At 45.5% G+C, this 25,238-nt stretch overlaps 1 protein-coding gene across 8 annotated transcripts in view; it reads left to right on the forward strand.

Moving 5' to 3' along the window:
* The first annotated feature begins 6,518 nt into the window (after nucleotides 1-6,518).
* SLX4 (SLX4 structure-specific endonuclease subunit) overlaps nucleotides 6,519-25,238 on the forward strand; it is a 28,144-nt gene continuing 9,424 nt past the window's right edge. For 3 of the 8 annotated variants that reach the window (XM_053957116.1, XM_053957121.1, XM_053957123.1), the window contains exons 1-10: nucleotides 6,519-6,623; nucleotides 11,735-11,836; nucleotides 13,540-14,236; nucleotides 15,044-15,283; nucleotides 16,053-16,227; nucleotides 17,877-18,092; nucleotides 19,023-19,237; nucleotides 20,126-20,439; nucleotides 21,928-22,207; nucleotides 23,472-23,560. In XM_053957116.1, the coding sequence (XP_053813091.1) occupies nucleotides 13,870-14,236; nucleotides 15,044-15,283; nucleotides 16,053-16,227; nucleotides 17,877-18,092; nucleotides 19,023-19,237; nucleotides 20,126-20,439; nucleotides 21,928-22,207; nucleotides 23,472-23,560 (1,896 nt within the window). In that variant the 5' untranslated portion in view covers nucleotides 6,519-6,623; nucleotides 11,735-11,836; nucleotides 13,540-13,869. Of the gene's footprint in view, nucleotides 6,624-6,865; nucleotides 7,065-8,495; nucleotides 8,661-11,734; nucleotides 11,837-13,539; nucleotides 14,237-15,043; nucleotides 15,284-16,052; nucleotides 16,228-17,876; nucleotides 18,093-19,022; nucleotides 19,238-20,125; nucleotides 20,440-21,927; nucleotides 22,208-23,471; nucleotides 23,561-25,238 lie in introns of those variants that run through there. The other 5 variants (XM_053957119.1, XM_053957120.1, XM_053957122.1 and 2 more) reach the window with 5 other exon arrangements.

Consider the following 25,238-nt stretch of genomic DNA (forward strand, 5'->3'; position numbering starts at 1 on the left):
AACATCACCTAACATTTCACTTTTATTCAGATGTGGAAGAGGAGAAAAACAGTGATAGTTTAGAGGATGCTGAGACAGTCAAGGAGCCACCTTCTCCATCCTACAGTGGGTGATACATCCTGTCAGGAACATTGTGGCCAGCAGGACCAGGGCAGTGACTCCCTCTGGGCATTGCTGAGGCACCTCCAGTCCTGGGGTCAGTCCTGGTCCCCTCACAAGAAGAAAGACATTGAGGGGATAGAGCATGTTCACAGAAGGGAACAGAGCTGGGAAGGGGCTGGAGCACTAGGAGCAGCTGAGGGAGCTGGAAAGGGGCTCAGCCTGGAGAAGAGGAGGCTCAGGGAGGACCTTCTAGCTCTGCACAACTCAGAAGGAGGCAGCCAGGTGGGGGTTGGGCTCTGCTCCCAGGGAACAGGGACAGGATGAGAGGAAACGGCCTCAAGTTATGCCAAGACAGGTTCAGATCAGATATTGGGAAAAATTCTTCACTGGAAGCGTGGTCAGGCACTGGCACAGCTGCCCAGGGCAGTGATGGAGTCACCATCCCTGGAGAGATTCAAAAGTCATATGGATGTGGCACTTGGGGCGTGGGCTAGTGCTACATTAAGAGTTGGACTTGAGGATCTTTTCCAACCCAAATGATTCTGTGACTGCAACACAGACTGAAGCAATTAAAACCTTTGGTGATTTGTGCTGTGAGCAGCAGAGCAGGTGAGTGTGGTATCCTGCAAGCTGCACACCTGACAAAGTACCTAAAAATAGGAGTGTTGATACAATGAGCTGAGGCTGGATGGTGGTTTGTAACCTTTGCTGCACTGAGAAGCAGAGCATGCTTGGAGCTGGCCATGAGCTGCCTGACACATCTTTAACCTCCCCATCCTGTGAATCCTCCAGGAATCCCAGCAGCCCTTCAGGTGCTCATTTTTTGCCATGAGGGATTTGTGACTAAAAGTCAAATAAGATATCTGTTACTGGAGTGCACACCTACCCTGTGTCCCTGTGCCCATCAAACGTGGTGAGAGATGGTGATGGTCCTGGGATGCAGGAAGGAGCTACAGCAGCAGGATCAGGAGGGAGCTTTGGCCCAAATCTCACACGTTCTATCATGCTGCTTTGTCTGAGCCACTGGATTCTCACCTCTGGGACTCAGCTTTCCCTTTTATTTAGCAAACACCTGCAGGGAATGTTGGTGTGTGAGGATGATATTCCTGGCTAATAGAGCAGATCCTAGTGGGAAAAGGTGGATGTATGGCATCATGTTGATGAACACAAACTGAAGTGCTGATAGGAACACAGGCAAGTTGCTCTAAAGCTGGTGTCTGGATAATGATTCCTTGTCTGAAAAGGCAACAGATCCTCTTTGGTAAATAGCTTCCTGTAAGCAATGCTGCTTTGTGCAGAAAATTGATCTACTGGATTTGATTTTTTTTTTTTTTTTCTGGGATCTTATTTACAGCTGCCTGACCTTATCTTGTATTAGGTTCCTGGGGTTTGGGGGGGGGGGGTGTTGTTAATTTTTCACTACAAGTTAAACTTTGTGTGCTGAAAAGCCATTGGTGATAAACAGCATGGCTTCCTTTCCTGCCCCGCCCAGGCTCATCAGCTGTGAAGTCAAACCTATATTCTCCAGGGCAGAAGATGGAAAATATTTAATGGGGAGTGAAATCCAGTTTGAAGGGACATTCTGGAGACCTCATGCTTTCAAACTTGGACAGAATCCCTCTCACGTCTGCCATGGGACGTTGAAACTGGACTGGCCATAAAGTGGTTCAGCGGGCCAGACTGAGAACAGTTTTCTCTTGTCCAGATTTCCTGCTGAGACCATCGAGAGTGTCTTGGGTAGGCTCCAGGTCTGTGATTTATGGACAAACCACAAGCCAGGAATCTGCACTTTAAGCTCCTTGACAGCAACTGTTTAAAACATTATGGGAAGAAATGGCCACTGTTTCCAAGAGAAGAAAACTTGGGAGCCATTAATAATGTTTAGCATTTCTGCAGTTATTAATTAATCCTCCTGCTCTTGTTGTGAAATGAGTCAGAATTACTCTTACTGTACAGATAAGGTCTGCATGGAGCTTAAATGGATTTCCTTAAGAAACACAGTCAATCTGCATTAAGGACACAGCACAGGACTCCAGAATTCCAGCACTAAGTGAAACAGACCCCTCCAGGATCCAGAATCATGAAAGTACCTGCTGGATTTGGACGAGGCAGTAAACACAAACTTACAGCACCTTCAAGAGGCTCTGCCCAACACCCTGCTCAGTTGAAAGTTGTTCCCAGGGGAGCTCTAGGTCTGCCCAAAATTTACCTATTGAAATCATGTTGTTTTCCAGGAACTCCTGGGTTCAAAAATTCCTGGTATTTCAGAGAATCAGTGGAATCTTGGCTGCTTATTGGAATTATCCTGTACTAAGTCCTTTCCAGCTGGTTTTCTCCCCTATTGTTTGGGAAGAAAAGGATGCTAAAATCTGTCTTGCTCTCTACCCAGAACTGCTCACCTCCTGATCCTTCTGGAGTGAATGAAATATGGGTTTTCCTTTCATCAGTAGAAAGGTTTTCTTCCAGGAAAAAAAAAAAAAAAAAAAAAGTCAGTTGTTCTCCTTCTGTCCTCAGAATCATCTTTTGTTTCTCTGTTACCTCCCTCCTTACACTTCACCTGCATCTTCCCTGGGGCACTCCATGGTTGATGCTATGGTTCAATGCAGCCCAGGCCAGGAGAAGATTTTCTCTGCCTGGACACTCATTTCCTCATTGTCCCAGGATAAGCAGTGTTCCTTGGTGCTGGAGCTCCTTCTAGCAAGATTTTAATCTAAAATCACAAAATCCTTCCCATCACATCCCTCCTGGAACTGGTTTGACGTGCAAACAAGTGGGAATAAGTAAAGTCTGCCATTAAGTCCCAGCTGAAATGGAAGAGCTGGCAGGAGCACATGGAGCAAAAGCTTCAGTAAGTACTTAAATTTGTAAAGACTCCTGATGGTCTCATTGTTAAATCTATTTACAGCAGCAGGGAAGATGAAAAATTAGGGAAAGAAGTCGTTTTCTCATCTTTTTAAATCCACATGGCAAAAGGTATTGTAATGAGTTGTCCATTAAACATCCATCCAATGTTATTCCAAATGTCATGAGAGGATCTGCAGGGGATTTGGGGTCAGTTAATCCAGAAGCAGACTGAGGAGCCAAGCAGAGCTTGTTCTCCTTCTGCAGCCCAAGTAAACAAGGAATAATGGGTTAAAACTCAGTCCAGAACTAGATCAATAAACCAGTCCTTCATGGACCTGTGCCACATTAAATCCTTTGAAACCCAGGAAGTTAGAGCTGTGGCGGGAGGCAGAGGGAGATTCAGCTGCAGTTTTGCTTCTCAATCCCTGGACTTGTTCTGTCCCAAGTAGTTGAGCAGGTATTTTAAAAAATGTATTCAAAGTTATCTTGCAACATACTTCAGGAAATCAAAGGACAGGGATTAGTGTTTTTAGATGGGAAGTGTATTTTTAATGTGTTTAGAGATTCTTTAGTGCCCAGTGCCCTGGCTGAATGATGGTGATTCTTCTTGGAAATGATAATTCATTTCACTTCCCAGGAGAACAGGATGAATTTTGGTCTATACCACTCAAACTCGTGCCATGTGAGTTACTGAATGGAAACATGCTTGTTTTCCTGGCAGGCTTACAAGAGGAGATGGATATAGTGGCCTATACCATCCCAAAATTCACACTTGAGAGGAAAACAAACCCAGCTGCTCTTCAGGAAAATGCTGCTTTTTTCTTTGTTTGGCCCTTTCAAGTCTCTGTGCTGAGTTTACGCTGAGCTCTGTCATCCAGAAGGGAGAGCAACACAATAAATTGATACAAACCCAAACCTTCCTCATTGGAACTGGCCTCAGTGGCTGCTTCTCTGATCACTGCTGACCTGAACTGAATCAATTTGTATGAAAAGCTTAAAAAAGCTAATTTGAAGATGCCAAAGAGCCACCAGTGTTACAAGTCTTAACAGAAAGTAGGGGATCTGCTCTTAAACTGAGCAGAAAGTGAAACAAAAATTTTGAGCAATGCTGACTGCAGCACTCTGGGGGATGAATATGTACATTCTGCATAATATGTAGTTTGTGTACTCATAGATATGTAGATAGCAATATTTACTATAAAGCCCATTGCACAGCGAATTCTAGCAGTTATTTTGAAAACCTGTTCATGTCAGCAATAATGTTCACAAGCCCCATAGTCGTTTTCTGCAGAGACAACCCAAAAGCCCAGTGTGACAGTAAATATCCTGCCTCTCACAGTGTGTCCCAAGTGCTGCTGTTTCAGGGACCTGCCTCCATCTACACAGCTGTAATTCAGCGGTGAGTACACGTTAAATTAAGCCAAAATTGTCATTCTGAAGCCTAAACCACTGGAGCCCTGAGCCATATCTGATACAGAGCAGTTCCCTGGGCGGGGTTGGGGGGAGGAAAAGTGAATTATTAAAAAATTGGGAGTGCAAATCAGATGAGCAGCCTGATTTTGGGAGGGCTGCTTCTCCTCACTGCACCTGTCTCTGCTGCTGCATCCTCCAGCTGATGTTGGCTACAAATAGTGATCAGAGGACCACGTCCTTGTTGCCTTTCAGAATGGCCTGGAAATGTCCTGTGAAATTGATGGCCATTTGGTAGCCAGGATGGACCATTAAGTGCCAGTGCTTTTGGATGCATCTTCACTGGGAATATTCATCTGGCTTTTGAGTGCTTCTGAGTTCAGTTTAGGCCATTGTGCAACGAGATGTTCTTGTGCTTCAGTGTATTTCCTCTGTCTTGGTTCAGAACTGGAGTATTTTCACTCTGTTTGTGCAATGGGCACTTGCAAGTTCTTGCAGGAATTTCTTCTGAGGGCTCCTAATTCCCATCAGTGCAGCAACTTGAGCAAGAACTTGAATAAACCAGCAGAAGTGTTGAAAGACACAAACCAAAGGATTTCTTCTCATTAGTTTTGCACTGACCAGGGGCATGTTGCATCTCCAGGGGAGGTTCACTGCAGAAAATACAGCCCTCAGGTCTGCCAAAATAACCATTTTTTGCTTAAAATTCAAGGGTTTCCAGCTAAAATGGTTTGAACCAATTAAAAATTAAGTTGCTTTGCTGGAAGTGAAAACTCACAGTGTTTCAAGAGCTTATTTCATTCTAAAAGTTCTAGTTGATTTTTTTTTCTTAAGGTTTCCAAACAGGCAATGCCGTAACAGCCTCAGGTTCTTTTGGTGATGTCAAATTATGGAGTGAGATGTAATAATGGGACAATGTTATGTGCAAAGGAGACATCACATTGCTCACCCCTGCAACTGATTTGTAGTTATTAGTGAAGTGCCTGTCTTGGTGTTTTCAAAGCTCCAATGTGTTCTGTGTACCACTAAACCTCTTTCCTCTGCCTCTTGGCCGGTTATGAAGTGCTGCTCAAGAGGGATTTTGGTTCTTGCCACAGCCAGACCAAGCATTGAGAAAGAAGTTTGGATTTCAACACTGAAATTGTGATTTCAATCATGCATTCAAAATGCAGATCCAGCATATGAACCCTCCCACCCATCTCAGGTGATTTTACACCTGCAAAGCCTTGGCCACAATTAGCTAACCATTTGGAGGAAATTACTGTTGATCCTGACTCCAAGGTGATACTCATTGAGAATTCTGAGCCAGAGCAAAATGTAGTGGGAAGAGCACTTGTTTTCCTGCTCAACTCCAGGCAAAAGAAAAAAAAAAAAAAAGTATATCTATAAAAAAAAAAGCAGTAATGCTCTTTGCTCTTTTTACAGAAAAGCTTGAGCTATGCCACTGCTCACCGTGAAATTTCAGTGTTTCCATCAATTTCCACATGAGCAGCACAGCATTGATTACAACCCCAAAACATTACAATTGTAATGGGCTTCAGCTGCAGCTGCACAGCCGGCACAAGTGCGCCTGAGGTTTTAAGGTGGAAACGATTGATTTTAAATGGTAATTCCGTGCTCACAAGCGAGTGGTGTGTATTCCTCTCCCTACTTAAAATTTATATTTTTACGTATAGATAGATTGATTTCTATATATTGGAACTCCTTAAAAACACAGACGAGCCGTGCAGTACCATGTGCTCTCCTCTTTCGGTGGTGTTCTGACCATTCACCTCAGTGACAGGCGGTGCCACGGCCTTATCAAACGCCCTCCCTGTTCTTTACGTTCCACCCCGGCCGGGGCAGGGCTCGCTGGGGCCGTGAGGCGGGACGTGGTGGCCGCCCGCTTCGTGCTAGGTTCGCTTCAGTAGATGCCGCCGCCCCGTCGGAGAGGCTCAGGCTGTTCTCCTGGGGGGAGGAAAGGCAGCGCCCCGGACCCCTCAGCCCCGCTGACGGGACGGGAGGAGCCGCCCGGCGCCATGAGGGGAATGGACGGCGGGGGCGGGCGGGAACGGTCTCTGACAACGGACGGCGGGAAGGCCGTGCGCATGCGCGGGTACCGTGAGGGCCCTGTCAACGTCCCGCCGGCTCGGCCTGCGCATGCGCACCGCGCCCGCGGCGAGCCCAGCAACACGGCTGGCGCCCCGCGCATGCGCTCCGGCCGCGCAGCGGGGCTCCCCGCCTGGCGGTGGGGCGCGGGCAGGGCCGCCAGCCCGGGGCGCGGACAGGTGGGTGGGCGGCAGGGCCGCGGCGGCGGGCCCTGCCCGGGCTGGGGCCGGTGGGCGGGAGGGGAACGCTCCCCACGGCGGCGGGCCGGCGGGAGGGCGGGAATGAGTGAGTGACGTCATGACGCCGGTGATTTCAGCGCGACGCGGCGCCACCTGGTGGCGGGGAGGGGGTGGCGTTGGCCCCGGGGCCGGCCTCATCCCAAGCGTTACGTCACTGGTATGGTGACGTCAGTTATTACGTCATCCGCGGGGCGCACGGGGCGGCCCCTGTGTGGGCTGAGGGGAGCCCAGGCCGCGGCCCTCGGGCCCCGCGCGGGCCCGGCTGCAGCTCAGCCCGGGGCAGCGCCCGGGGACAAACGGTGCTGGAGGATGGAGCTCCATCCTCGGTGCTGGCATCAAAGGCAGGAATTCGGGCACAGAGCAGAGGCAGAGCTGCTCAGGGTAAGGAGGCGAGGGGTCAGCGTTCCCAACAGCTGTTCCGCTGACAGCCGCTAGGATTCGTTGGAAACCTTTAACGGGTTCAGCTTCAAAACAAGCTTTTTTCTAGCAGGGTTACCAGGGAAAGCAGTTCTGATCCATTTGTTGCTGCTTCGTGAAGCAACGTGGAATTTTATCTGTTATTTCCAGGCTCAGGGGCACACAGAGCAGCATATTCAGAAGGGTGAAGAGGGATTCTGGACAAGAGCCTGGAGCCACAGTGAACAAGGGGAGATGGAACCCTGCCCGAGGGCAGAGTTAGTTGGGATATTGAGGAGAAATTGTTCCCTGTGAGGATGGGCAGGCCCTGGTACAGGGTGCCCAGAAAAGCTGCAGCTGCCCCTGGATCCCTGGAAGTGTCCAAGGCCAGGTTGGACAGGGCTTGGAGCAGCCTGGGATGGTGGAAGGTGTCCCTGCCATGGCAGGGGGTGAGAATGGGATGAGCCTTAAGGTGTCTTCCAGCCCCAGCCATTCCATGATTCTGTGATGTGGGCCTGCCTTGAAGGGAGGCAGTGTCAGCTGCTTTACTGACAGCACTTGGTCCCTGAACCTGCAGACACACAGGTGTTTATTTTAACTAAGCAGATTTTAGATAAAGCCAAAATTACAGCTGGGCAAAACCAGTTTGACTCCAGTAAAGCCTAAAGGCAATGACATTGGGTGTTGCTCAGTCTGTTGGCTCTGTAAGAACTCTCAACAGTCACAGACTGGGTTTTGTCTACAAAAAAAGGCCCTTATGTGCTTGGCTTTTGCATCTCTTTAGAGTACTGTTCTTCCTGCCCTGGTCCCTTCTTTGCCCTTTGATTTCGGTGCTTGGACTGGAACATTTATCTGGACACCAGTAAAACTGTGTCAGAGGCAAACTGGAAATAAAAAAATTGTTACCATGAGCTTTACATTTGGAAGCAAATGGACCTCAAGTTCTTTTGACTCTTTGCTTTTCCCACTGGGTCAATTTCCATTAGATGCAGAGTGTTGAGGGGTTCAGTGTAGCTCTTGTGTGGGATTTTAGCTGAGAAGAGAGTAAGTTATTCATTGCTATGAATTAATGAAGTGTTAGTGTGAAAGATGCATTATCAGGTCACCTGAAGAAATCCATTATGAGTTTGGTCACCTTTTCAAAGAGAGCAGCCTCCTGTTTTAGAGAAATCGAGATACTTTGTTAAATTTCACTTAATATTTGGCTTCAATCAGAAGACATGATTTTGGGTAAAAAATCAGTAGAACTGCCCTTGTTTCAAGTGAATGTGCACTTCAGAATAACACTGCCTTCTTGGAAAGGAATGGCTTGAATGTTTAACATGGGAGTGTTCTTACTTCTCTTTATTTTCACTTTTTCATTAATTATTCAGTTCATCTTGCCACAAATATCACTGCTCCATTCTTGATCTACAGAATAGCAGAACTGGTTGACACAGTCACAGTTATCCCTGTTGGAGTGGAGTCAGGCACCTGGACAAGGTCACACTGTGGTTTGGAAGAATGATGGGCTGTCCAGTGCTTCCCTTTCTTGTCAGCTTGATCCTGGTGGTTGGGGTCTCTCCCAACTCAGTTCCTAAGGTAAAGAACAGAAAAACAGGACAGGCAGAGAGTTAATCTCTGTGGGGTGGCACTAGAAACGTGAGTGCTCAATGGCAGCTGTTTGCAACTGCATTTGGAAACTTATCCAGCTGCATTTTAATAATTTGAAATGCCTTGTATTGATTTTGTTGGATTTTAATTAATCATTTTGTCCCTTGATACTCCTTTAGTGGTTTATAGAAGAATTACCCTTCTGATGGCACAGAGAGCTCTCATTATTAGCTGAATGTAGGTCTGGGTTTTTATAAACTGTGTTGATTTGGCTTAATTTTATTATCCCTTTTTATTCATCAATTCCCATATAAGCCCTTTATCAGCCTGGTGTTGAGCTCAGTCTGCAAGATGGGTGTTTACTTCCCTAATTGTCCTTTTTGAAAAATCACAATGACTTCTGCTTGCAAATGATCTGATTCTGTTGACAGAAACACCTTCAGCAGCTGCTTTTCAGTGTGCTTTGGATTGCTCCTGAAATAGCCTGCTTGCAGCACCATCAGGGAATGGATATTATGGAAACATTTAGTATTTGCAGGCTTAACAGTTCCACAGTTTGATGGAGTGGCCTCTTCAGGTTTTTCTTCTTGGTTTTCATGTACACCAAGAAAGGTCTTTTTTTGAAAGTCCTTACCTTTTTCTGACAAGGTAATTTTACCTCCTAGTTTTAATACATTGCATTGTTTATACTCCTTGTATATATTCAGAATCCAGTTCCATCCCCATGATATTATATTACATCTTTATTTTTATTATCACTCTGATTACTTTTCCTTCTCTGAAAACCAAGTGAATTTTTATCAAGTATTCTTCTCTTTATTGATTTTTGGGGCATCTACCAAAATGTTTTTATTCAGTCCCTAAAATCAATTGTATTATTCTCTTTAAATTAATAACTTGTTGTTTTCAGTCAAACTCATTTGATTTTTGCATCACCAGCTGCTTCTCTTTGTGATGTATGTGCTGCTGTGTTTGCATACAACCAGGAGCATTTGCACCTGAGTGACCGTTAGTTTTTATTTTTCTCTTCACTTCCCCTTTATCCTTTCAGAGGAGGTATAAAGTGAATTTTCTATTCTGGGGACGTATTGGTAGAGGGACACTTCATTGTGTAAGTAATGATTTAAAATTCTGTCTAGAATGTGATAGATTTTTTAGTGACTGTGAAATGCTTTGCCATATGAACAGGGTGCTGGCAGGGGGAGGTGTAGCCCTGAACAGAAATGTGAGGACTGATGGGATATCAGATATGGAAGTGGGTGGTGCCAGGTGGACACTGATGCTGATCCCTGCTAAGATTGCTCCTTGGAATCTCAGTATGATTTTCCTACCTAGCATTCCCTTGTTTATAGAGACTTGAATTAATTTCTCATTTCCTATTTTCCACATCTGGTTTTGTTACCCTTTTCTGGCACAGGGAAGCTGGCAGAGACCAGGACAAGAGAGTTGTACCCTCTTTGAATTCGTGTTTTGCACTTATATTTGTTCTCTCCTCACAGAACAAACCTTGTTGTCCTCAGGGTTAAATTTTTTTGCACTTTTGCAACCACAGAGACCCTGCACTGTACAGATGCAGTGTCATGTCTTTATAAAGTAGTGATAAAGGTGTTGGTTAGTGCAGGAACCTGCAGAGATCAGTCTCTAGTGAAGAATCCATAAAAGGCTGGAGGATAATGTGCTTTTTCAGAAGTCACACCATTGACATGTAGGTTCTTCTCTATCAGGAACCAGTAGGAAGATTTTTTGTTACAAGATTTGGTCTGGAGGAATCCTTAGAGACCTCTTTCCAGTGTGGCTGCCAGAAAAAACACTGCAGAAATTCTTCCCTTTCGCAGTATTTGGTCTGACTTGACTGGAAGTTTTATCATTAACCCTCAGATCTTTGGCTGCAGCTTCCACAAAAGGAGAAGAAGGTGATGAAACTTCAGTGCCAAGCCAAGTGGTGCATCCCATCATCCTGCTGCTGCCAGCACTCTGTAATTAGCAGCCCAGGGTCATCCAGGCCCTGGCAATTAGCTGATTTCTGAACTGAGGTGAAGCTGGAGGGAGGAGTGGGGTAGAAAGGTGGCTTCCTCTGCACTCACTCCAGCAGGTCCATGTCCTTCCTGTGCTGGCGACCCCAGACAATAATTCAAGTTTTGTTTTTGCCTCACTTTCTAATGTTAATTAATCCCATTTCCCTTAGCATTTCCTGTGAAATACAAGAGATTGCTTCCAAGGCACTTTCCTGGTTTTGGAAGTATAAAGTGAATTTTTCTTTCAAGATGAGGAATTGAGGAGGAGATGTCCTGAGGCACCGCTGTGGTGCTCAGGAGGGGAGAAGGTATCTGCTGTCTGCAGCTTGTGGAGGCCTGCCTAGCACTGATGGGCTGTTGTAGCCACGGTGATGACATATTCTTGGAGACTGAAATGGCAGGAGAATTGTTCCTGGAACAGGCAGAGAGTGTAAAGCAGCAAGTGAGCAGGCCCAAATGTTGTGTGTTTGAGAGCATGTCACGTTGGACTGCTGGTGGAAAAATGTTTTCAGGGTTAAAAGAGAGGCTGCTCTGAAAAGTGGGAGGGTAACAGATGTTTTAGCTGTTTGGGGTTTTTTAAGGGTTTTATGATTTAACTAAGTAATTACAAGGCAGCAAATTGAAGGCATGTAGTAGGTGCATACTTTTAAATCGTAGAATTACGGAATAATTTGAGTTGGAAGGGAATTTAAAGATCATCTGGGTCTACCCCCCTGCTCTGGACAGGGACAGGGACACCTTCCACTATTCCATGTTGCTCCAAGCCCTGTCCAGCCTGGCCTGGAACACTTCCAGGGATGGGACAACCTATGCCGGGGTCTCACCACTCTCACAGGGAAGATTTTCTTCCCCATATTCCATCTAATCCTACTCCCTGGCAGTGGGAAGCCATTGCACCTTGTCCTGTCACTCCAGGCCCTTGTCCAAAAGTCCCTCTCCATCCTTTTTGTAGGCTCCCATCAGGTACCTATTGAAAGGGTGCAAAGGATCATCAAGAGCAGTCATTTCAAAATACACTAAATCCATCCTTTTCCCTCCATTTTCCAGGTTCTATCTTTCATTCTTACTGGTCCTGCTTTGTACCATTTTGCTGATCCATGTTTACCTGAAGGGCACAGCTGGGCTATAGATTTGGCATCTCAGTGAACAGTAAGTGATGCTGATTATTTTATTTGTGATTTGTTGAATCCTAAAATCTTCCAAAATGAATTGAATGTTATACTGGAAGAAATTACTTTCAAAACTATTACTTTTTGAGCTCAATAAATTGGTGCAAAAGCTGGTTGTTAGGGGCAGCAGTAGCAGCAGCTTCAGAAATTTTGAGATGTTGAACAGAGCAGGAATCTGTAAATGCAGGTGTGGAAAGGGAGGTGTAATACAGATAAATTCTTAGTTTTGCATCATAGGTGTGTCTGATCTGCCTGGGACACTGAATATTGATAGCAAATGCCAAAGTGCTGCTCTGTTTCAAAGTTTAATATCAGGAACTCACCATAAATAATCCAGCAGTACACATGTGTCTGAGGTATTTAAAGCCATGTAGGATGTGAGATTTGGGACTTCTCCACATACTGTCTCCTCCTTAGAAGAAAATGGTCAATTTACAGTTATAACTACCCCAGTGTTCTGTCCAGAAAAAGTAAATTTATGAACCGGCTACATAAAACTTTTGTTTCCCTCTAACAGAAAATTACTCCAAGATTCACAGCAAAATCCTCTGCAGGTCTGGGAGCCTGAGTTTAAAAGAAATAAATCCATTAACATCTGTAATTGCTTATAGGAAAGGCTGACCCATGGAAGTGTGTAACCAGCATTCCTCAGCCTCTCATGTCTGCAGCCAAGCCATTTGAGAAAACAATCCCCCATGTGTTTTTCCTGCTTTTTGAGACTTTCTATGCCCAGAGCTTTACTGGAATAACTGGACCACAGCTGCTGCCATTCCAAGTGAAACATTCTGGTTTAGGTTTGAAAGAAGTAGTTTTTGGGAGCAATAAAAACCCCTGGTAAAATAGCCAGAACAATCATGAACTCAGGACTAGGAAGAAGGGGACAATGAAAACATGTAAGAATAGAGCTCTAGTTTTAATGTTGCCTGGGAGTTGATGGCATTTCCATCTGGACACTGTACCCAGTGCTGTTCCAGGTAATCCCTGTCTAGTACTGCTGTTCTTGCTGTAGCTGAAAAGATTAAGAAATTAATTTTAAAATACCATTTATTTAGTCTGTTTACCTCATATATGTGACAGCAGTTTGGGAAATGTGGTCAGTGCTGTGGTTTATTGAGTACTCAGGGGAAGAATTCAGCAGGAGCAGGAGAACTAATCCTAAGTGAGCAACAGTGGACGTAAGAGGACAGAAAAGGTGAACGTGTTTAATGGAATTGTTCTCTGACTTGTCCTAAAACCCCTTCTGAAGTGCCAGAAATTCCATTTATTTACTTTTCCAAATGAGGCTGGGCTCTCTTCTCTGAAACTGTAGTGTCTCAAAGCAGAGTTAAACACTCCAGAATCACTACATGAGCTGAAGGATGGGGTTTTTTCCTGCTGCATTCAATGGTCTTGTGCTATATAAATATAAGTAGGAATGTGTATAACAGAAGGACTGTCTGAATCCAGAGCTCCAAGACAAAAACCTACCCCATATCAGATACCTGTTTTAAAATCTCTCCTCTCCTTTGCTAATGTGGCTTGGGCGTGTCTGTAGTACAATTATAGGGACACTGTTTGGGATCAATATGTGCTGTTTCTAATCACAGTATTTCGTGCAAATTCTCCAGCAGTTTACACCTTGTCCCACAGTGCATCTGCCTGTACCATGGTGCATGACTACCTGCCTTTGTTTCTTTGTTTAAGGGCTTCCATAAGTGTCTCTCTGAAACTCTGTAGCTTACCATGTTGATCCTAGACATGCTCTGCACAAACTGAGGTGCCTAACCTATGGTCCAGAGTCTTCTGAAGAACCAGCTTGTGAAAGCAGGTGAGGTCCTTGGAGAGAAAACATGCTCTGCTGAATGTGAATTAAGTGTGGAAGAATGAACTGTTGGAAGTGCCCACTCTGTCTGGTGACCTCATTGAAGTCTGGAGAATGGACATCTCTGAGGTGCTGGAAGGGCTGATACAAATCTGAACTGATTCTGGTGCTTCCCCCTGCCCTCCAGTCCTCACAGTGTTACTGGAAAGCCAATGGATGAACAGGACAATGATTTTAAAGAGTTGTGGGCAAATATTTTGAGTAGGGCAAAGAAAAAGGCTGGGGATGCTGAGGCAACAAAGAGGGTTCAGAACAGGCCAAAGAGCACCACAACACAAAGCAGATTAAGAAGAGGCAAAGCTGCTGCTAAGAGCCAAACCCATCATCACTTACCAGCAGTGAAGGAGAAAAACTTACTTCAAAATTTGGGTCCAAAGGAGCAAGCGTTGGTGCACAAAGAAGATGGTGATGCTGCAGCCTGTAGTGGTGAGACTGCACAGGGGGATGGAGCAAGAAGCCCTCTCCCTGCCAGCCAGCTGAGCACAGGGACCACTGAGTGTAGCCAGAGGCCTCTGACAGGTAAGTGACCTGAAACAGTTCAAACAGAAGATAGGCAAGGACTGGAAGGACTCTGTAACTCAGTGAAGGTTTTGAGAAGTCCATCCAGAGGGGACACAGTAGCACTGTTGAAAGCAGGCTTGTGCCTTACACAAGTTTAACCTAGGAGTGTGTTCTGTGCTGCAGGCAGATGTCCCTCAGTAAGGTGAAGCCTTGGTACAAAGTGATTTGCTGGCCAGTTATTATTCACTGTTTTTTGCAGTATCAGAGCTGAGAAAAGCACTCTCAGATCATCCAGGAGCAAGCTCAGATGATATTGTGGTGCTTTTTCACTCAGTGCTTCATTGTATGGTGACATATTGTCACTGGATCTTTTCAGGGGCAAAAACATGAATGAGTTAAGAAAGGTGTTGGATTAATTCATAAAGGATTAGTCCTTCAGTAGCTGTTAAACATGATGGCCAGAATGCAGTCACCAGTGATGGAAGTCCTTAAATTGATAAATTAAGTCAGTCAGGAATGGGACGTTGTTTGGTGGGAATGCTGGGAGAGCAGGGCTGTGGGACTGCCTTCCATGTCCCTGCTGGAGACCTTCATGCAGGCAAGGGCTTTCTTTATATTCCTGCCTATAAAAGGAATACAAAGGTCTCTAAATGCCTCTGCAGCACCCCAGTGTTGTTACTGTGGCTACACAAATTGTTCACTTCTCCAAGAATGGCTGTTGCAGAACTGAGCCTGGCCCAGGCTGCTCTCAGGGAAGGGCCTTCCAGCAGCTCTCAGTGTGTGTTTAAAACTGCCTGGTAAAACTGGTGTTTTCTCCCCCTCTAGTAAATCCTCCGAGTGGCTGTTCCCAGACTACCCTGCCCTCCCTTCCTGCTACTCCTCCAGGAACCTGCTCCTCACCCACCCCCAAGGTGCGGGTGGCAGAGCTGGTGGTGGAGAGAATGCAGCAGTTCAAGAGGGTGGCACCTGAGCAGCTGAAACACAGCTCGGATGGGAGCATGCCAAAGGCTGCAGCCAGCAGGGATTTCCCTGCCAGGAGCCAGGAGCAGAACTCTCCTGAGGATGGTACGTGTCTCCTCTTGGCTCTGGTGTATGCAGAATGAGTGGCTGGTGAGAATGGTTGCCTGAGGAGCAGTCCTGGATCCCAGGGCTTTGTTCCTGGCTGGCCTAGTGGTTTGCTGTGGCAAATCACTCCAGATCCCTGAGAAAACTTTGTTAAAGGATTATCCATACCTTTTCCCCAGCTCTTCTCTAAGGCTGAATTAATCTCATGTAAATTCTAGAGGAATAATTGTCTCTCTGGAAACAGGTTGAAATTCCAATAGGATCAGTGAACTTGGTCATCCTTCCCTTGGGACAGTGTTAAGCCACTCTTAGGTAGCCCCATCTTTGGTACCTCTCCAGGCACTCTCTAAGGTGATATGTTCTGTGTTGATAAATTGAATTCACAGCAAATTTACTCTGGTTCTTTAGAGATCAAGTCCCTCTTGGTTCTGTATGGGCATGAAAATCTGCTGTGTTGTACATTTGATGTATAAAATTCCATATTTTCCCCAGAAACTTCAGCAAAACTGTCCCTTCATTGTCTCTGACATGTGATGTGCTGTGAGTGAATTGCCACCTCTTGCTCCTGGGCTGGTCCAGTCTTGGAGTGTTGGAAAGGAGCAGGTTGTACCTTTTCTGGTGGAGATCAGGTGTGAAGATGCAAGAGGAAGATTGCAATGAATTTTTGTGTGTCTAACTTAATAAGCTAATAATGACAAGTGTACCAGTTTCTCACCTTCCACACAGGATTTAGTTTTCCATCTTACATCATCTCTGCCTTCTTTGCTAGATACCCACCATCCCCCATCCGTGGAACACGACAATGCTCTGGCTTTGGCTCTTCAGCAGGAATCCAAGGAGGAAGCCCTGGCAAGCCTGGAGGATGCAGGCTTGTTCTTCTGTCAGATCTGCCAGAAGGATCTCACAGCCATGAACACCCTGCGGCGAGAGCAGCACGTCAACAGGTCAAACACCAGCAGGACCTGTCCTTTCCATCCAGCCCCCATCGATTCCTTACTCAGCCCAGCCGTGGAAGAACGAGGAGCAGGGTTTCTGCTTAAGGGTCTTTGCCTTTATGGCTTGAATTTACGAGTCATTTTGGTGTGAAAGCAGAGGCTGATTGCCTTGCCCTGCAGGCCTTCTGCCTGGGTGTGGCCAGGCCAAATCTGCTTTCATTAGCAGTGTGGCAGAGGAGCTGCCATTGTAAAGGAACTTGGTGATCTTAAAGGTCTTTTCCAACCTTAATGATTCCATTAGTGATGACTCCCTAATACAAATTTTGAGATCTACTGATTTCAGCCAACAAAGTTGCCTTTGCTTTGTTTTGCTAAAATTCATTTAAGGACATCTGGTATGTCACAGTATCTGAGCTGTTTGCTGAGGGAAATGTGATGTTACTCAGAGAGATGACTCAGTTGAAATTACTGCCCTTCATTGAACAATTTCCTTAGTGATAAAAATCAAACACAATTTATTATGTACAGGCAACTCTCTGGAAATTGAAACTGTGCTTTTCTGTTGACAAAGTATCAGAAACAACACATTTGAATGATTGTAAATTCTTGATTCAAGCACTTCCAGAAAGCAAATTGTCCAGTAAATTGTCCAGTCCTACATCATGCTACTGACTGGTTCCCACTGGTCAGGCTTGTTTGCACCTGCAGCTTTCTAGGTGTTACTGTTGGTTCTGTTTTCAGACAATTTGTACTGCTTGAAAAAGCTATAAAACAGTGACAGTGCTAGATATGTTTCTTGGAAAGTCAGGTTTTCTGAACTATTCACATGTAATCCTGTGTTGAGATTACAAGGTTACATTAGCCAGGGATTTTTTGATAGCAGCCATGATTCCAAGAGTGAAGCTGTAGATGGACAGATGCACTGACACACCAGTGAATGGTCTCTTAGCACAGCCCTGTGTGTGTCATTACCTAACCAGGGAGTGACTTTTGTTATAGGTCCTGCAGATCCAGAATTTCATAGCCTGGATCTCTTTGGAAAGAACAGAAAAAGAACAAGCACAAATTTTTACATAGTTTTGGCCTGCCAGAAGTTATTTGAAGTTCATCATGCTGCACTCTGGAGCATGGTGTCAATTCAGCTGCTCCCTATTCTGTTAACAGGGGTTTATAAATGAGCTGGAATGTTAGAATGAGTGCAGGAAGAGAGACTGGGTGATGGACACACATGAAGTGTATTGTTTGGAGAGGCTATGGACTCCTTATTCCAAGAGATGTTCAAGGCAAGGCTGGAGTAACCTGTTCTAGTGGAAGGTGTCCCTATGGCAGGGCCACGGATCAAGGTGTCCTTTAAGGTCCCTTCCACCCCAAACTATGTGGGATTTTATGATGCTAAAGTTATTCACTGCACTTGCCTTTGAGCAATATGTTTTTAATATGCCTCTGAGACCCTTATCTCCATGTGACTGTTCCATGTTGTGTTCCTCACAGCGGTGGGCACATAATTCTTGTTTCTTTAGTGGATGTTCATGGCTGTTATTGATAGTAGAAGTGATTGTGCTTTCTATTAATAATATCAATATTAATAGATTAATGGCTTCAGTCTTAGCATGGACCCTTCAAAGTCTCCATAGGTAAGCTTTGCCATTGTCTCCCAGGTGTCTGGATGAGATGGAAGAAGCACAGATGTCATCCTCCAGCAAACCAGTGGTCCCTGAGTGTCCCATCTGCGGGAAGCAGTTCCAAACCCCGCAGAGCCGAGTCAGTCACCTGAAACGCTGTGCTGTGGAGATGGATGTGCCTCCTAATCTGCTGCTTCAGGCAGTGCAGTTGCAGGTGGCCACGCTTGGTGATGCAGCTCTTCAGTGTCCCAGGTAAGCTGGTAGGAAAAAAAAAAGATGCTGGTTGCTTTGGCCTGAGAGGTGTTGGAGGTCAGAAAGAACAGTAAATGCAAGGCTGACTCGCACACTGGGCAAACCCTGAGCCCAGAGCAGGTCAAGTAGAGCCATGACCCAGTACCAGGTGAGGAGGATGTGGCAGTGAGTTGGAGAAATCATCTGAATTTCCCTCAGAAGAGGTCAGGTGGTGGATGACTTTAAAAGCCAGCAGGCAGGAGCAAAATGGGGAGTAAAAAGCCTTGCAGTGTTTTGTCAGAATGATTTGTGCTCTGTGAGGCAATTGCTCAGTAAAGCTGAAAGGGTGTGTTTGAGCTTATTGAGTGAACCACAGAGTATAAGTATGGAGCCTTTCCTGAGATTTGTGGTGTCAGTGCCTCAGCTCCTCAGTTCATGGCTGTCCTGGGAACATCCTTTCACCCTGAGCCAAAGAGGAAGCAGATGTGATGTTTTGGAATGTGCTTGGTACAGAGCTGCTCACTTGAATTTGAGCAGAATCTTCAGAGTGCACCAAGTGGTGCCTGAGTGAATTTGTGGAGGGGCTCATAAGTCCAAGGAAGGACCATTACCTCTTCCCTGTGGAAGCAGGTGGGTGGGAAAGCATTTTCTGGTGATCTGGTTTTCTCCCTGCTTCAACTTGTTTGTTCCCCTTTGGTAGAAAAAATCACTCAAAGCAGAGATAGTAGATGCTTACATCCCAAAATAAGACTTCTCTAAATTGCTCTAAATTCCATGAATGATAAAAAATCTTTGCTCTCTGCTAGGAAAGAAAGTACTGAATGGTTTTTATTATGCTTGACATGGGAATCTCTCTGAGCAAATGGAACAGCTGCTCTGGAGTACTCAGTGATTGTTGTCTCTGATCCAGCCACATTAACTGGGGCTTCCTGCTGCATTCTTGGATTTCAGCAATCAGCCCAGCCGGGCAAAGCGGAAAGGCCCCTCCAACGAGGACTTGAGGAAAACACAGAAGAGGGCCAAAATGGAGCCTAAGGATGAAGATTTGCAGGTTGCCATGGCAATGTCACGCTCTCTCTTGGAGCAAGAAAAGCAGGAACAAGCAAAATCAGTTACAAATGTGAAAGCAGTGGCTGCTTTCCCAATCAAATGGAAGCCAGGATCAGGTATGTGTTACAGCAAGTTACTGTCTGAGGCTGTGTTACTGCAGGAGTAAAGCTGCTCTCCACCAAAACTTTCTTGTTGGATACAGGAGGGATGACAGCTCTGTTTCTGGTTTGTTTAAGCTGTCAGAGCTTCAACAATATGCAGTATCCAGGTGCAGTCAAGAATGACAGCAGGATGTCCATGGGTTTCAGGAATCCTGTGCTTTTTTTCACTGATTTGTTTTGAATCTGTAAAATAGTCTTAAACTGTTGTTTCTTGTAAATTGTGGAAGTGAGGAAAAATAACATGAAAATATGATTATTTCTCCTGTAGTAGATTCTTTTCCTATTCCTCCTGCCACAGCCTGGATTAATGCAGCTTTTTCAGCATTATCTCATATCACTTTGTTCTTTCTGCAGTGCCATGTGTGTCCAGTAAATGCTGCTGAACAGAGCCTCACCATTTCAGAGTGCAGAAGAGTTTAGAAAGGCAGACAACTGCCTCTGGGGAGAGGGGAAAGGGTTGAGAGCTGTACAGAGGGGAGACCACTCTTCACGACCCTGCTCCTGCCCATAGGTGCTCCCAGCTGGATTTGGGGTTGGGCATTAGTAAGGCAAAGGTAGTAAGACACAGCATTTCCAAATGAAATCTGCCCAGTGTTTGTGTGAGCTGTGGTTTGATATTACCCATGACCAGAGCACAAGAAAAGGAGTCCTGCATGGGTGTGTTGGTGGAGTTCATTTCTCCCGTAAGGGCCGTGTGAGGTTTTGGACTACCTGCACAATCTTCAGAGTTGTGTTCCATGCCTTTTGGTTGTCACTGATTACAGCACTGAAGAAGCTGCTGTGTTGACCTCCTCTGCCCTGTGTTCAGCTGTTTACTTACTTGGGTTCCTTTTCTTTTTAAAGAGAAAAAAAGGCGTAGAAAAGGCACCAGTGCTCCTCCACCTCTGCTGCTCCAGGACCCGGAGAAGGTCCACAAGAGGATCCAGGAGAGAGTAGCTATGATGCTGACAGAAGAGCTGGAATTCCCTCCCACCCCTCAGCTGCCCATTAGTAGAATTCTGGAGGATGAATCTGGAAAAGCAGCCTGGCTCATGCCATTGTACAAAGCCAAGAAATGCTTTTTATGGAACATCAGTGCTCTGACAGGACCCTGTGACCCCGAATCATTCTACACTGCAGCCTTAACCCCTCCAATTGTACCCTGGAAGCCTGTGCAGGTGGGGCTCTGTTGTCCTTGCTCTGACATGTGTGTGCCCTAGTTCTTGATACTTGCCCTGTATCCCTTCTGTTTCCTGATTGGGAATGTGAACCAGTGATCCCCTCTCTCTTCACACTCGCTGCCTGTGACCTGTTCTCCCCTCGTCTTACACAGTCAGGTTTGAGGAACTTGAACTTTCATTTCTGCCTTTTGGAGAGGAGAACAAGGTTCATGTTACCACGGTTTTTGAGCTTTCAGAAGGTAAAAGGGATGGGGACAGAGAGTACTGAGTAAAGGGATCCCATCCTACTCATTGTGCCATTAGTTTGTCCATATATACAGCAGCTTGGCTCTTGTTTTTGTACTTGGCACTTCTTTCTGGTCATTTCTAGTGTGAACTTTGCCCATGTTGCACTCAAAAAGGACTGGGGAGAAAAATTTAAACTAAAACCTGATATTTGCTAGCACAGAGAAGGTTGGAGTGCCTGGAGTTGTACAGCAAAGCATTTGCACTCAGGGTTTCCCTGTGCATCCCAGTGCCTCCTGGTGCATGTGAGCTTTGATCCAGGTCTCAGTTCCACTCTTTCATTTTGGTTCCACCTGGATCTGCCTCTTCCAGTGCTCTGTATTTTTATAAAAAATGCCCACAGAAACTCAGGAATCTCTTTCAGTCTCTTCTCTCCAAGAAAAATATCACTTTTCTTTCTTCCCTCTTTCTTCTCTTGAAGAAGTGTTTGGTGCTCGTGTTCAAAATCTACTGTGCATATTTAGGTGCTTTATTTAATACTTCTTCCCTAGTAAAAGCCCAATGTTTCTCTGACTTATTGCAGGTTGAGGCTGGAGAGGAGGGACTCCATTCTAGGAAGTTTTGACCTTTCATTCAAGCCAGAAACTGCCAGAGAAGTTTAAAAATAAAAAGCAGGAAGGTCTTTAAAATCATGGCAAGAGTGTGTTTTTCCTCTGATTCTTTCCATTCACAGAAATGTCTGAACTATTTTTACTTAGAAATAAACAAGCATTTTTTTTTAAGAAATGGAGACCAAACCTGGAAAATACCCACTCCAAGGTGAAAGTTTGATTTAGTTACATGTAACTGCAAAAGCATTTCAGAACTCAGAGCAGAAGCACCTGGAGAGCTTCAGCTGTGACTTTTGCCAGGAACTCCAGCTATAATGAAATATTTAGATGTTGAATTGGGAGCATTTCCCCCATCCTTTCTCCCTGCTTGGCAGTTGCCTGCACAGACATGTTCCTGGAGAAACCAACTTCTCTGCATTTTCCATTGTAGTTTTCTTCTGTTCAGAGCTCTCTTATCTCTGGAGGTACACCATAGTCCTCCATGGAACTGCAGAGAGCAGTTTCTCAGAATCCCCTGTACCTGGGCAATGCTCTGTGAGCCTTCATAGATGTTTCAGGAGTATGAAGCAGACACTCTACTCAGAGCTTTGCAAATACATCAAACAAGACCTAATTTTTTGGTGTCTTTTTTCCCTCCTCACTTGATCAGAATAAGCCAGAGAACCTTCAGCCATCGGTGGGATCTCATCAGCCAAAAGTATCCCAGCAAACTCAGCCTGACCTCAGTTCTCAGGAGCCCACTTGCACAAAGGTTGGAGGCCAAACTTTTGATGAATCCAAGCCAGGCCCTGAAGGAGATGGGCAGCTTTTATCCCCAAGCCAGAAGGACATTCAGACCCTGCAGGACCTGGTGGAGTTGGCCAGGGAAGGACTCACCCTTACTCAGTGGAACCTTGACACTGGCCATGTTCAGGCAACAGAGCAGCCAGGTGAGTTCTGGCAGCTTTGTGAGCCCTGCCCCTGGTTCCTTCAGCTGCACAGAGCCAGGCTGTGGTGGGGCTGAGTGAGCAGCACCCACAGCTGTTGGTGTTGATCCAAGAGGTGATATTGTGGGGGCACATTTTCCTGCAGTGAGATGTAGACACAATCAACCTGATATTTCTGAAATGATTAATAAATCCCAGCCTTTAAGAGAATTCCTAGACAGCAGATACTAAATTTTATTTTAAAAATAAAGAGATCAAAGTATTTTCTCCCAGGAGGGAGCCTGGATGTGTTCAACACCTGGAACAAAATCTTCATTCCTGTTTATCTTGGGCATACAAAAGAGCTGGAGAGGGACTTTTCACAAAGACATATAGGACATGGGGGATTGGCGTCAAACTGAAGTAGGTTATATTTAGATTAGATACTGGGAAGAAATTTTTCCCTGTGAGGGTGCTGAGGCCCTGGCACAGGGTGCCCAGAGCAGCTGTGGCTGGCCCTGGATCCCTGGAAGTGTCCAAGGCCAGGTTGGACAGGGCTTGGAGCAGCCTGGGACAGTGGAAGGTGTCCCTGCCATGGCAGGGGTGGTAATGGATGGGCTTTAAAGTCCCTTCCAACCCAAACCAGTCTGTGATTCCATGATTCTACCTGGACAGCCTTTCTGTTCTGTGCACTGTCTTTTCAGGTCTTGAGACAGTCGGATGAGAGATGCACAAGGGGATGATTTTGTGTTGGACGTCAATTACACAAACCTGAAGTTTATCTGTGCGCTACTCAGGGTTGAAAAAATACAACACTTGGAATTCCTCTATGGGCAACTCTCTAATGTCCCCAGTCACAGTTGCATGTGGTGCACAACTGCACATTTCAAGGGCAGTGGTATCCATTAAAGAGCTCTGGCTCTTCAGCAGAATCTAATCAGCAGAATTGTGTCTCCTGTTCATCTGTCAAAGAGAACATGGTTCCTAAACTCACGTGTCTGCGTTTGCACTTGGATATAATACTCCTCACTTCCCTTGCTAAGCTGCAGCAAATGGTCCCTGGCCCTTTAATGTATATAAAAAACAGTGAAATGGTGCTTAGGTACCCTCAGCCTGTCACAAACCAGAGCCAAACCCTGCAAAAAGGCATGAGGGAGAGGCTGAGCCTTCAGCCCAGCCAGCCTGGTCATAGCAGCTGTCACAGGAAGGATCCTCTTAGGAGTTCTTAGATCATTCTGTCTCACAAGGAAGTTGTTTGTGATTTGTGATGTGCATTTTTTTCCCTGAGGAGAAGAACTGACTTCCAGTGATCCTCCACTTAGTGGCTTTGTGCCCCCATCCAAGAAGAAGAGCCTCCGCAGGAGCAGCACTAAAAGAGTAAGGATAACCTTTTCTTCTACTCTTTATATACTCATCTATATATATATAGATGAATATATATTCAACAATTAAAAATGGTTGCATTTGTGCAATTCAAAGAAGTGTGGAATACTTCCCATTCCTTTCTGTGGAAACAAAGTGGTGCTTAAGGGTCACAGTGACTTGATTCCTCATGGGCACAGGTGAGATCAGCACAGCTGGGGTGTTCCATCCATGCCTATGAGAGCCTGGGGATTTTTCAGTACTTGTCCTACCTGATGAAAGATAATTTAAATGCCAGGGAACAGGAGGCCAGGCTGTGCAGGTTAGGGAGCTGTAGCACTGAGAGTGTTTGGGGGTAGGAAGCAGGGATGCAGCTGCAGAATGTTATGCAGTACTCTGCTTTAATGCCCAGGTTATCCAGGAGAAAACTGGCAGCAACCCAGGAGAGACAGAGCTGCTGCTGCTCCCCCTGGGCTCACACACCCAGCTCTGGTTGGTTCTGAATGGAGCTCCTTCCTGCTCTGGCACCCTCCTCCCCACGCCGTGTCCTGCAGTGGGAGGGGGAATTCTTGGAAGGACTGGTTGACTTGTACTAAATCCTGGCATAAAAGCCTGGTAGATGGTGGAATGTTGTGAGGGCCAATGGAAGATGAGCATGTTTTGCTGCTGAGCTTTTAAAGAGTTTTGTGTAGAAAACCCTCAACTGTGGGAGCACAGAGGATCTAGTTTGAAAATCAGTGTGTGCTCTATGGTGGCTGAGTGAGAAACACAGCCTAGTAAGTCACAGATGATGTTTTTATCAAGCCTGTGGTGTTCTGTAGATGTCATCTTATCCCACATGCACCAGGGGATCTGTAATTTTTCCATTAATGTATAATCAGTTTTATTCAGCTGAAGTTCATACAAAGTAAAATGAATTCATTTTCTTACCAAGGTCATCCACTTCATCTGATGAATCTTACTATCTTTTGTTTGATAATAAATAATCATGCCCTGAAAGGAAGTACATTTTGGTGCTGGATAAATCTTGATGCTCTGACAACATAATTTCATATTGTGCTTAAAGGATTAAGATACTTCTAAAAGGAGACAATTCCTTGAGGTGAGAATTGGTATTCAACTGGAAGATCCCAGCTACTTGGTACAGAAACTTGAGATATTCTTTGGGAGTATTAAAAAAAAATATCCTTAGCAGGAAAAGGCCTTGTTTTGTTTTTCTGTTAAACCAGAGGCCTTTAGCAATACAGAAACTGTTCTCACACTGTTGTTGAAACTCAGTTGCTCCCAGTAAAACAAGTATGGTCGTTTTTTCAGAGTCAGTTTGTTTCCATTATAGTTTTCCTGAGCGAATGAAGTGTTGTTGAAGAGCTGGATTGCCAGTGGGAGGGATTTGTGCTTTATATGAGCACAAACAGTGTAACCATGCAGAGCAAATGCACCCATTGCATTGGTAACACATCCCCCATGCTGAAGACCCTTGGTCACATCAGTGGGGTCCAGTCTCAGTGGCCTCCTCAGCAGGAGAGAATGTTCTGGTTTGTTCTCCAACACACAGCTCATACCTGCTCAGAGCTGTCTTCTGGCCAGTTTCTTTGCCTTGCACAGAGAATGGAGCAGCCAGGAGGTTTCTGGCCCCATTTCCCCATTCCTGATTGATAATTTTAGCACCAGCAGGAAAGCTGTTCTGGGCTCG

This window comes from Vidua chalybeata, chromosome 16 (assembly GCF_026979565.1).
Source record: "Vidua chalybeata isolate OUT-0048 chromosome 16, bVidCha1 merged haplotype, whole genome shotgun sequence".
NCBI lineage: Eukaryota > Metazoa > Chordata > Aves > Passeriformes > Viduidae > Vidua > Vidua chalybeata.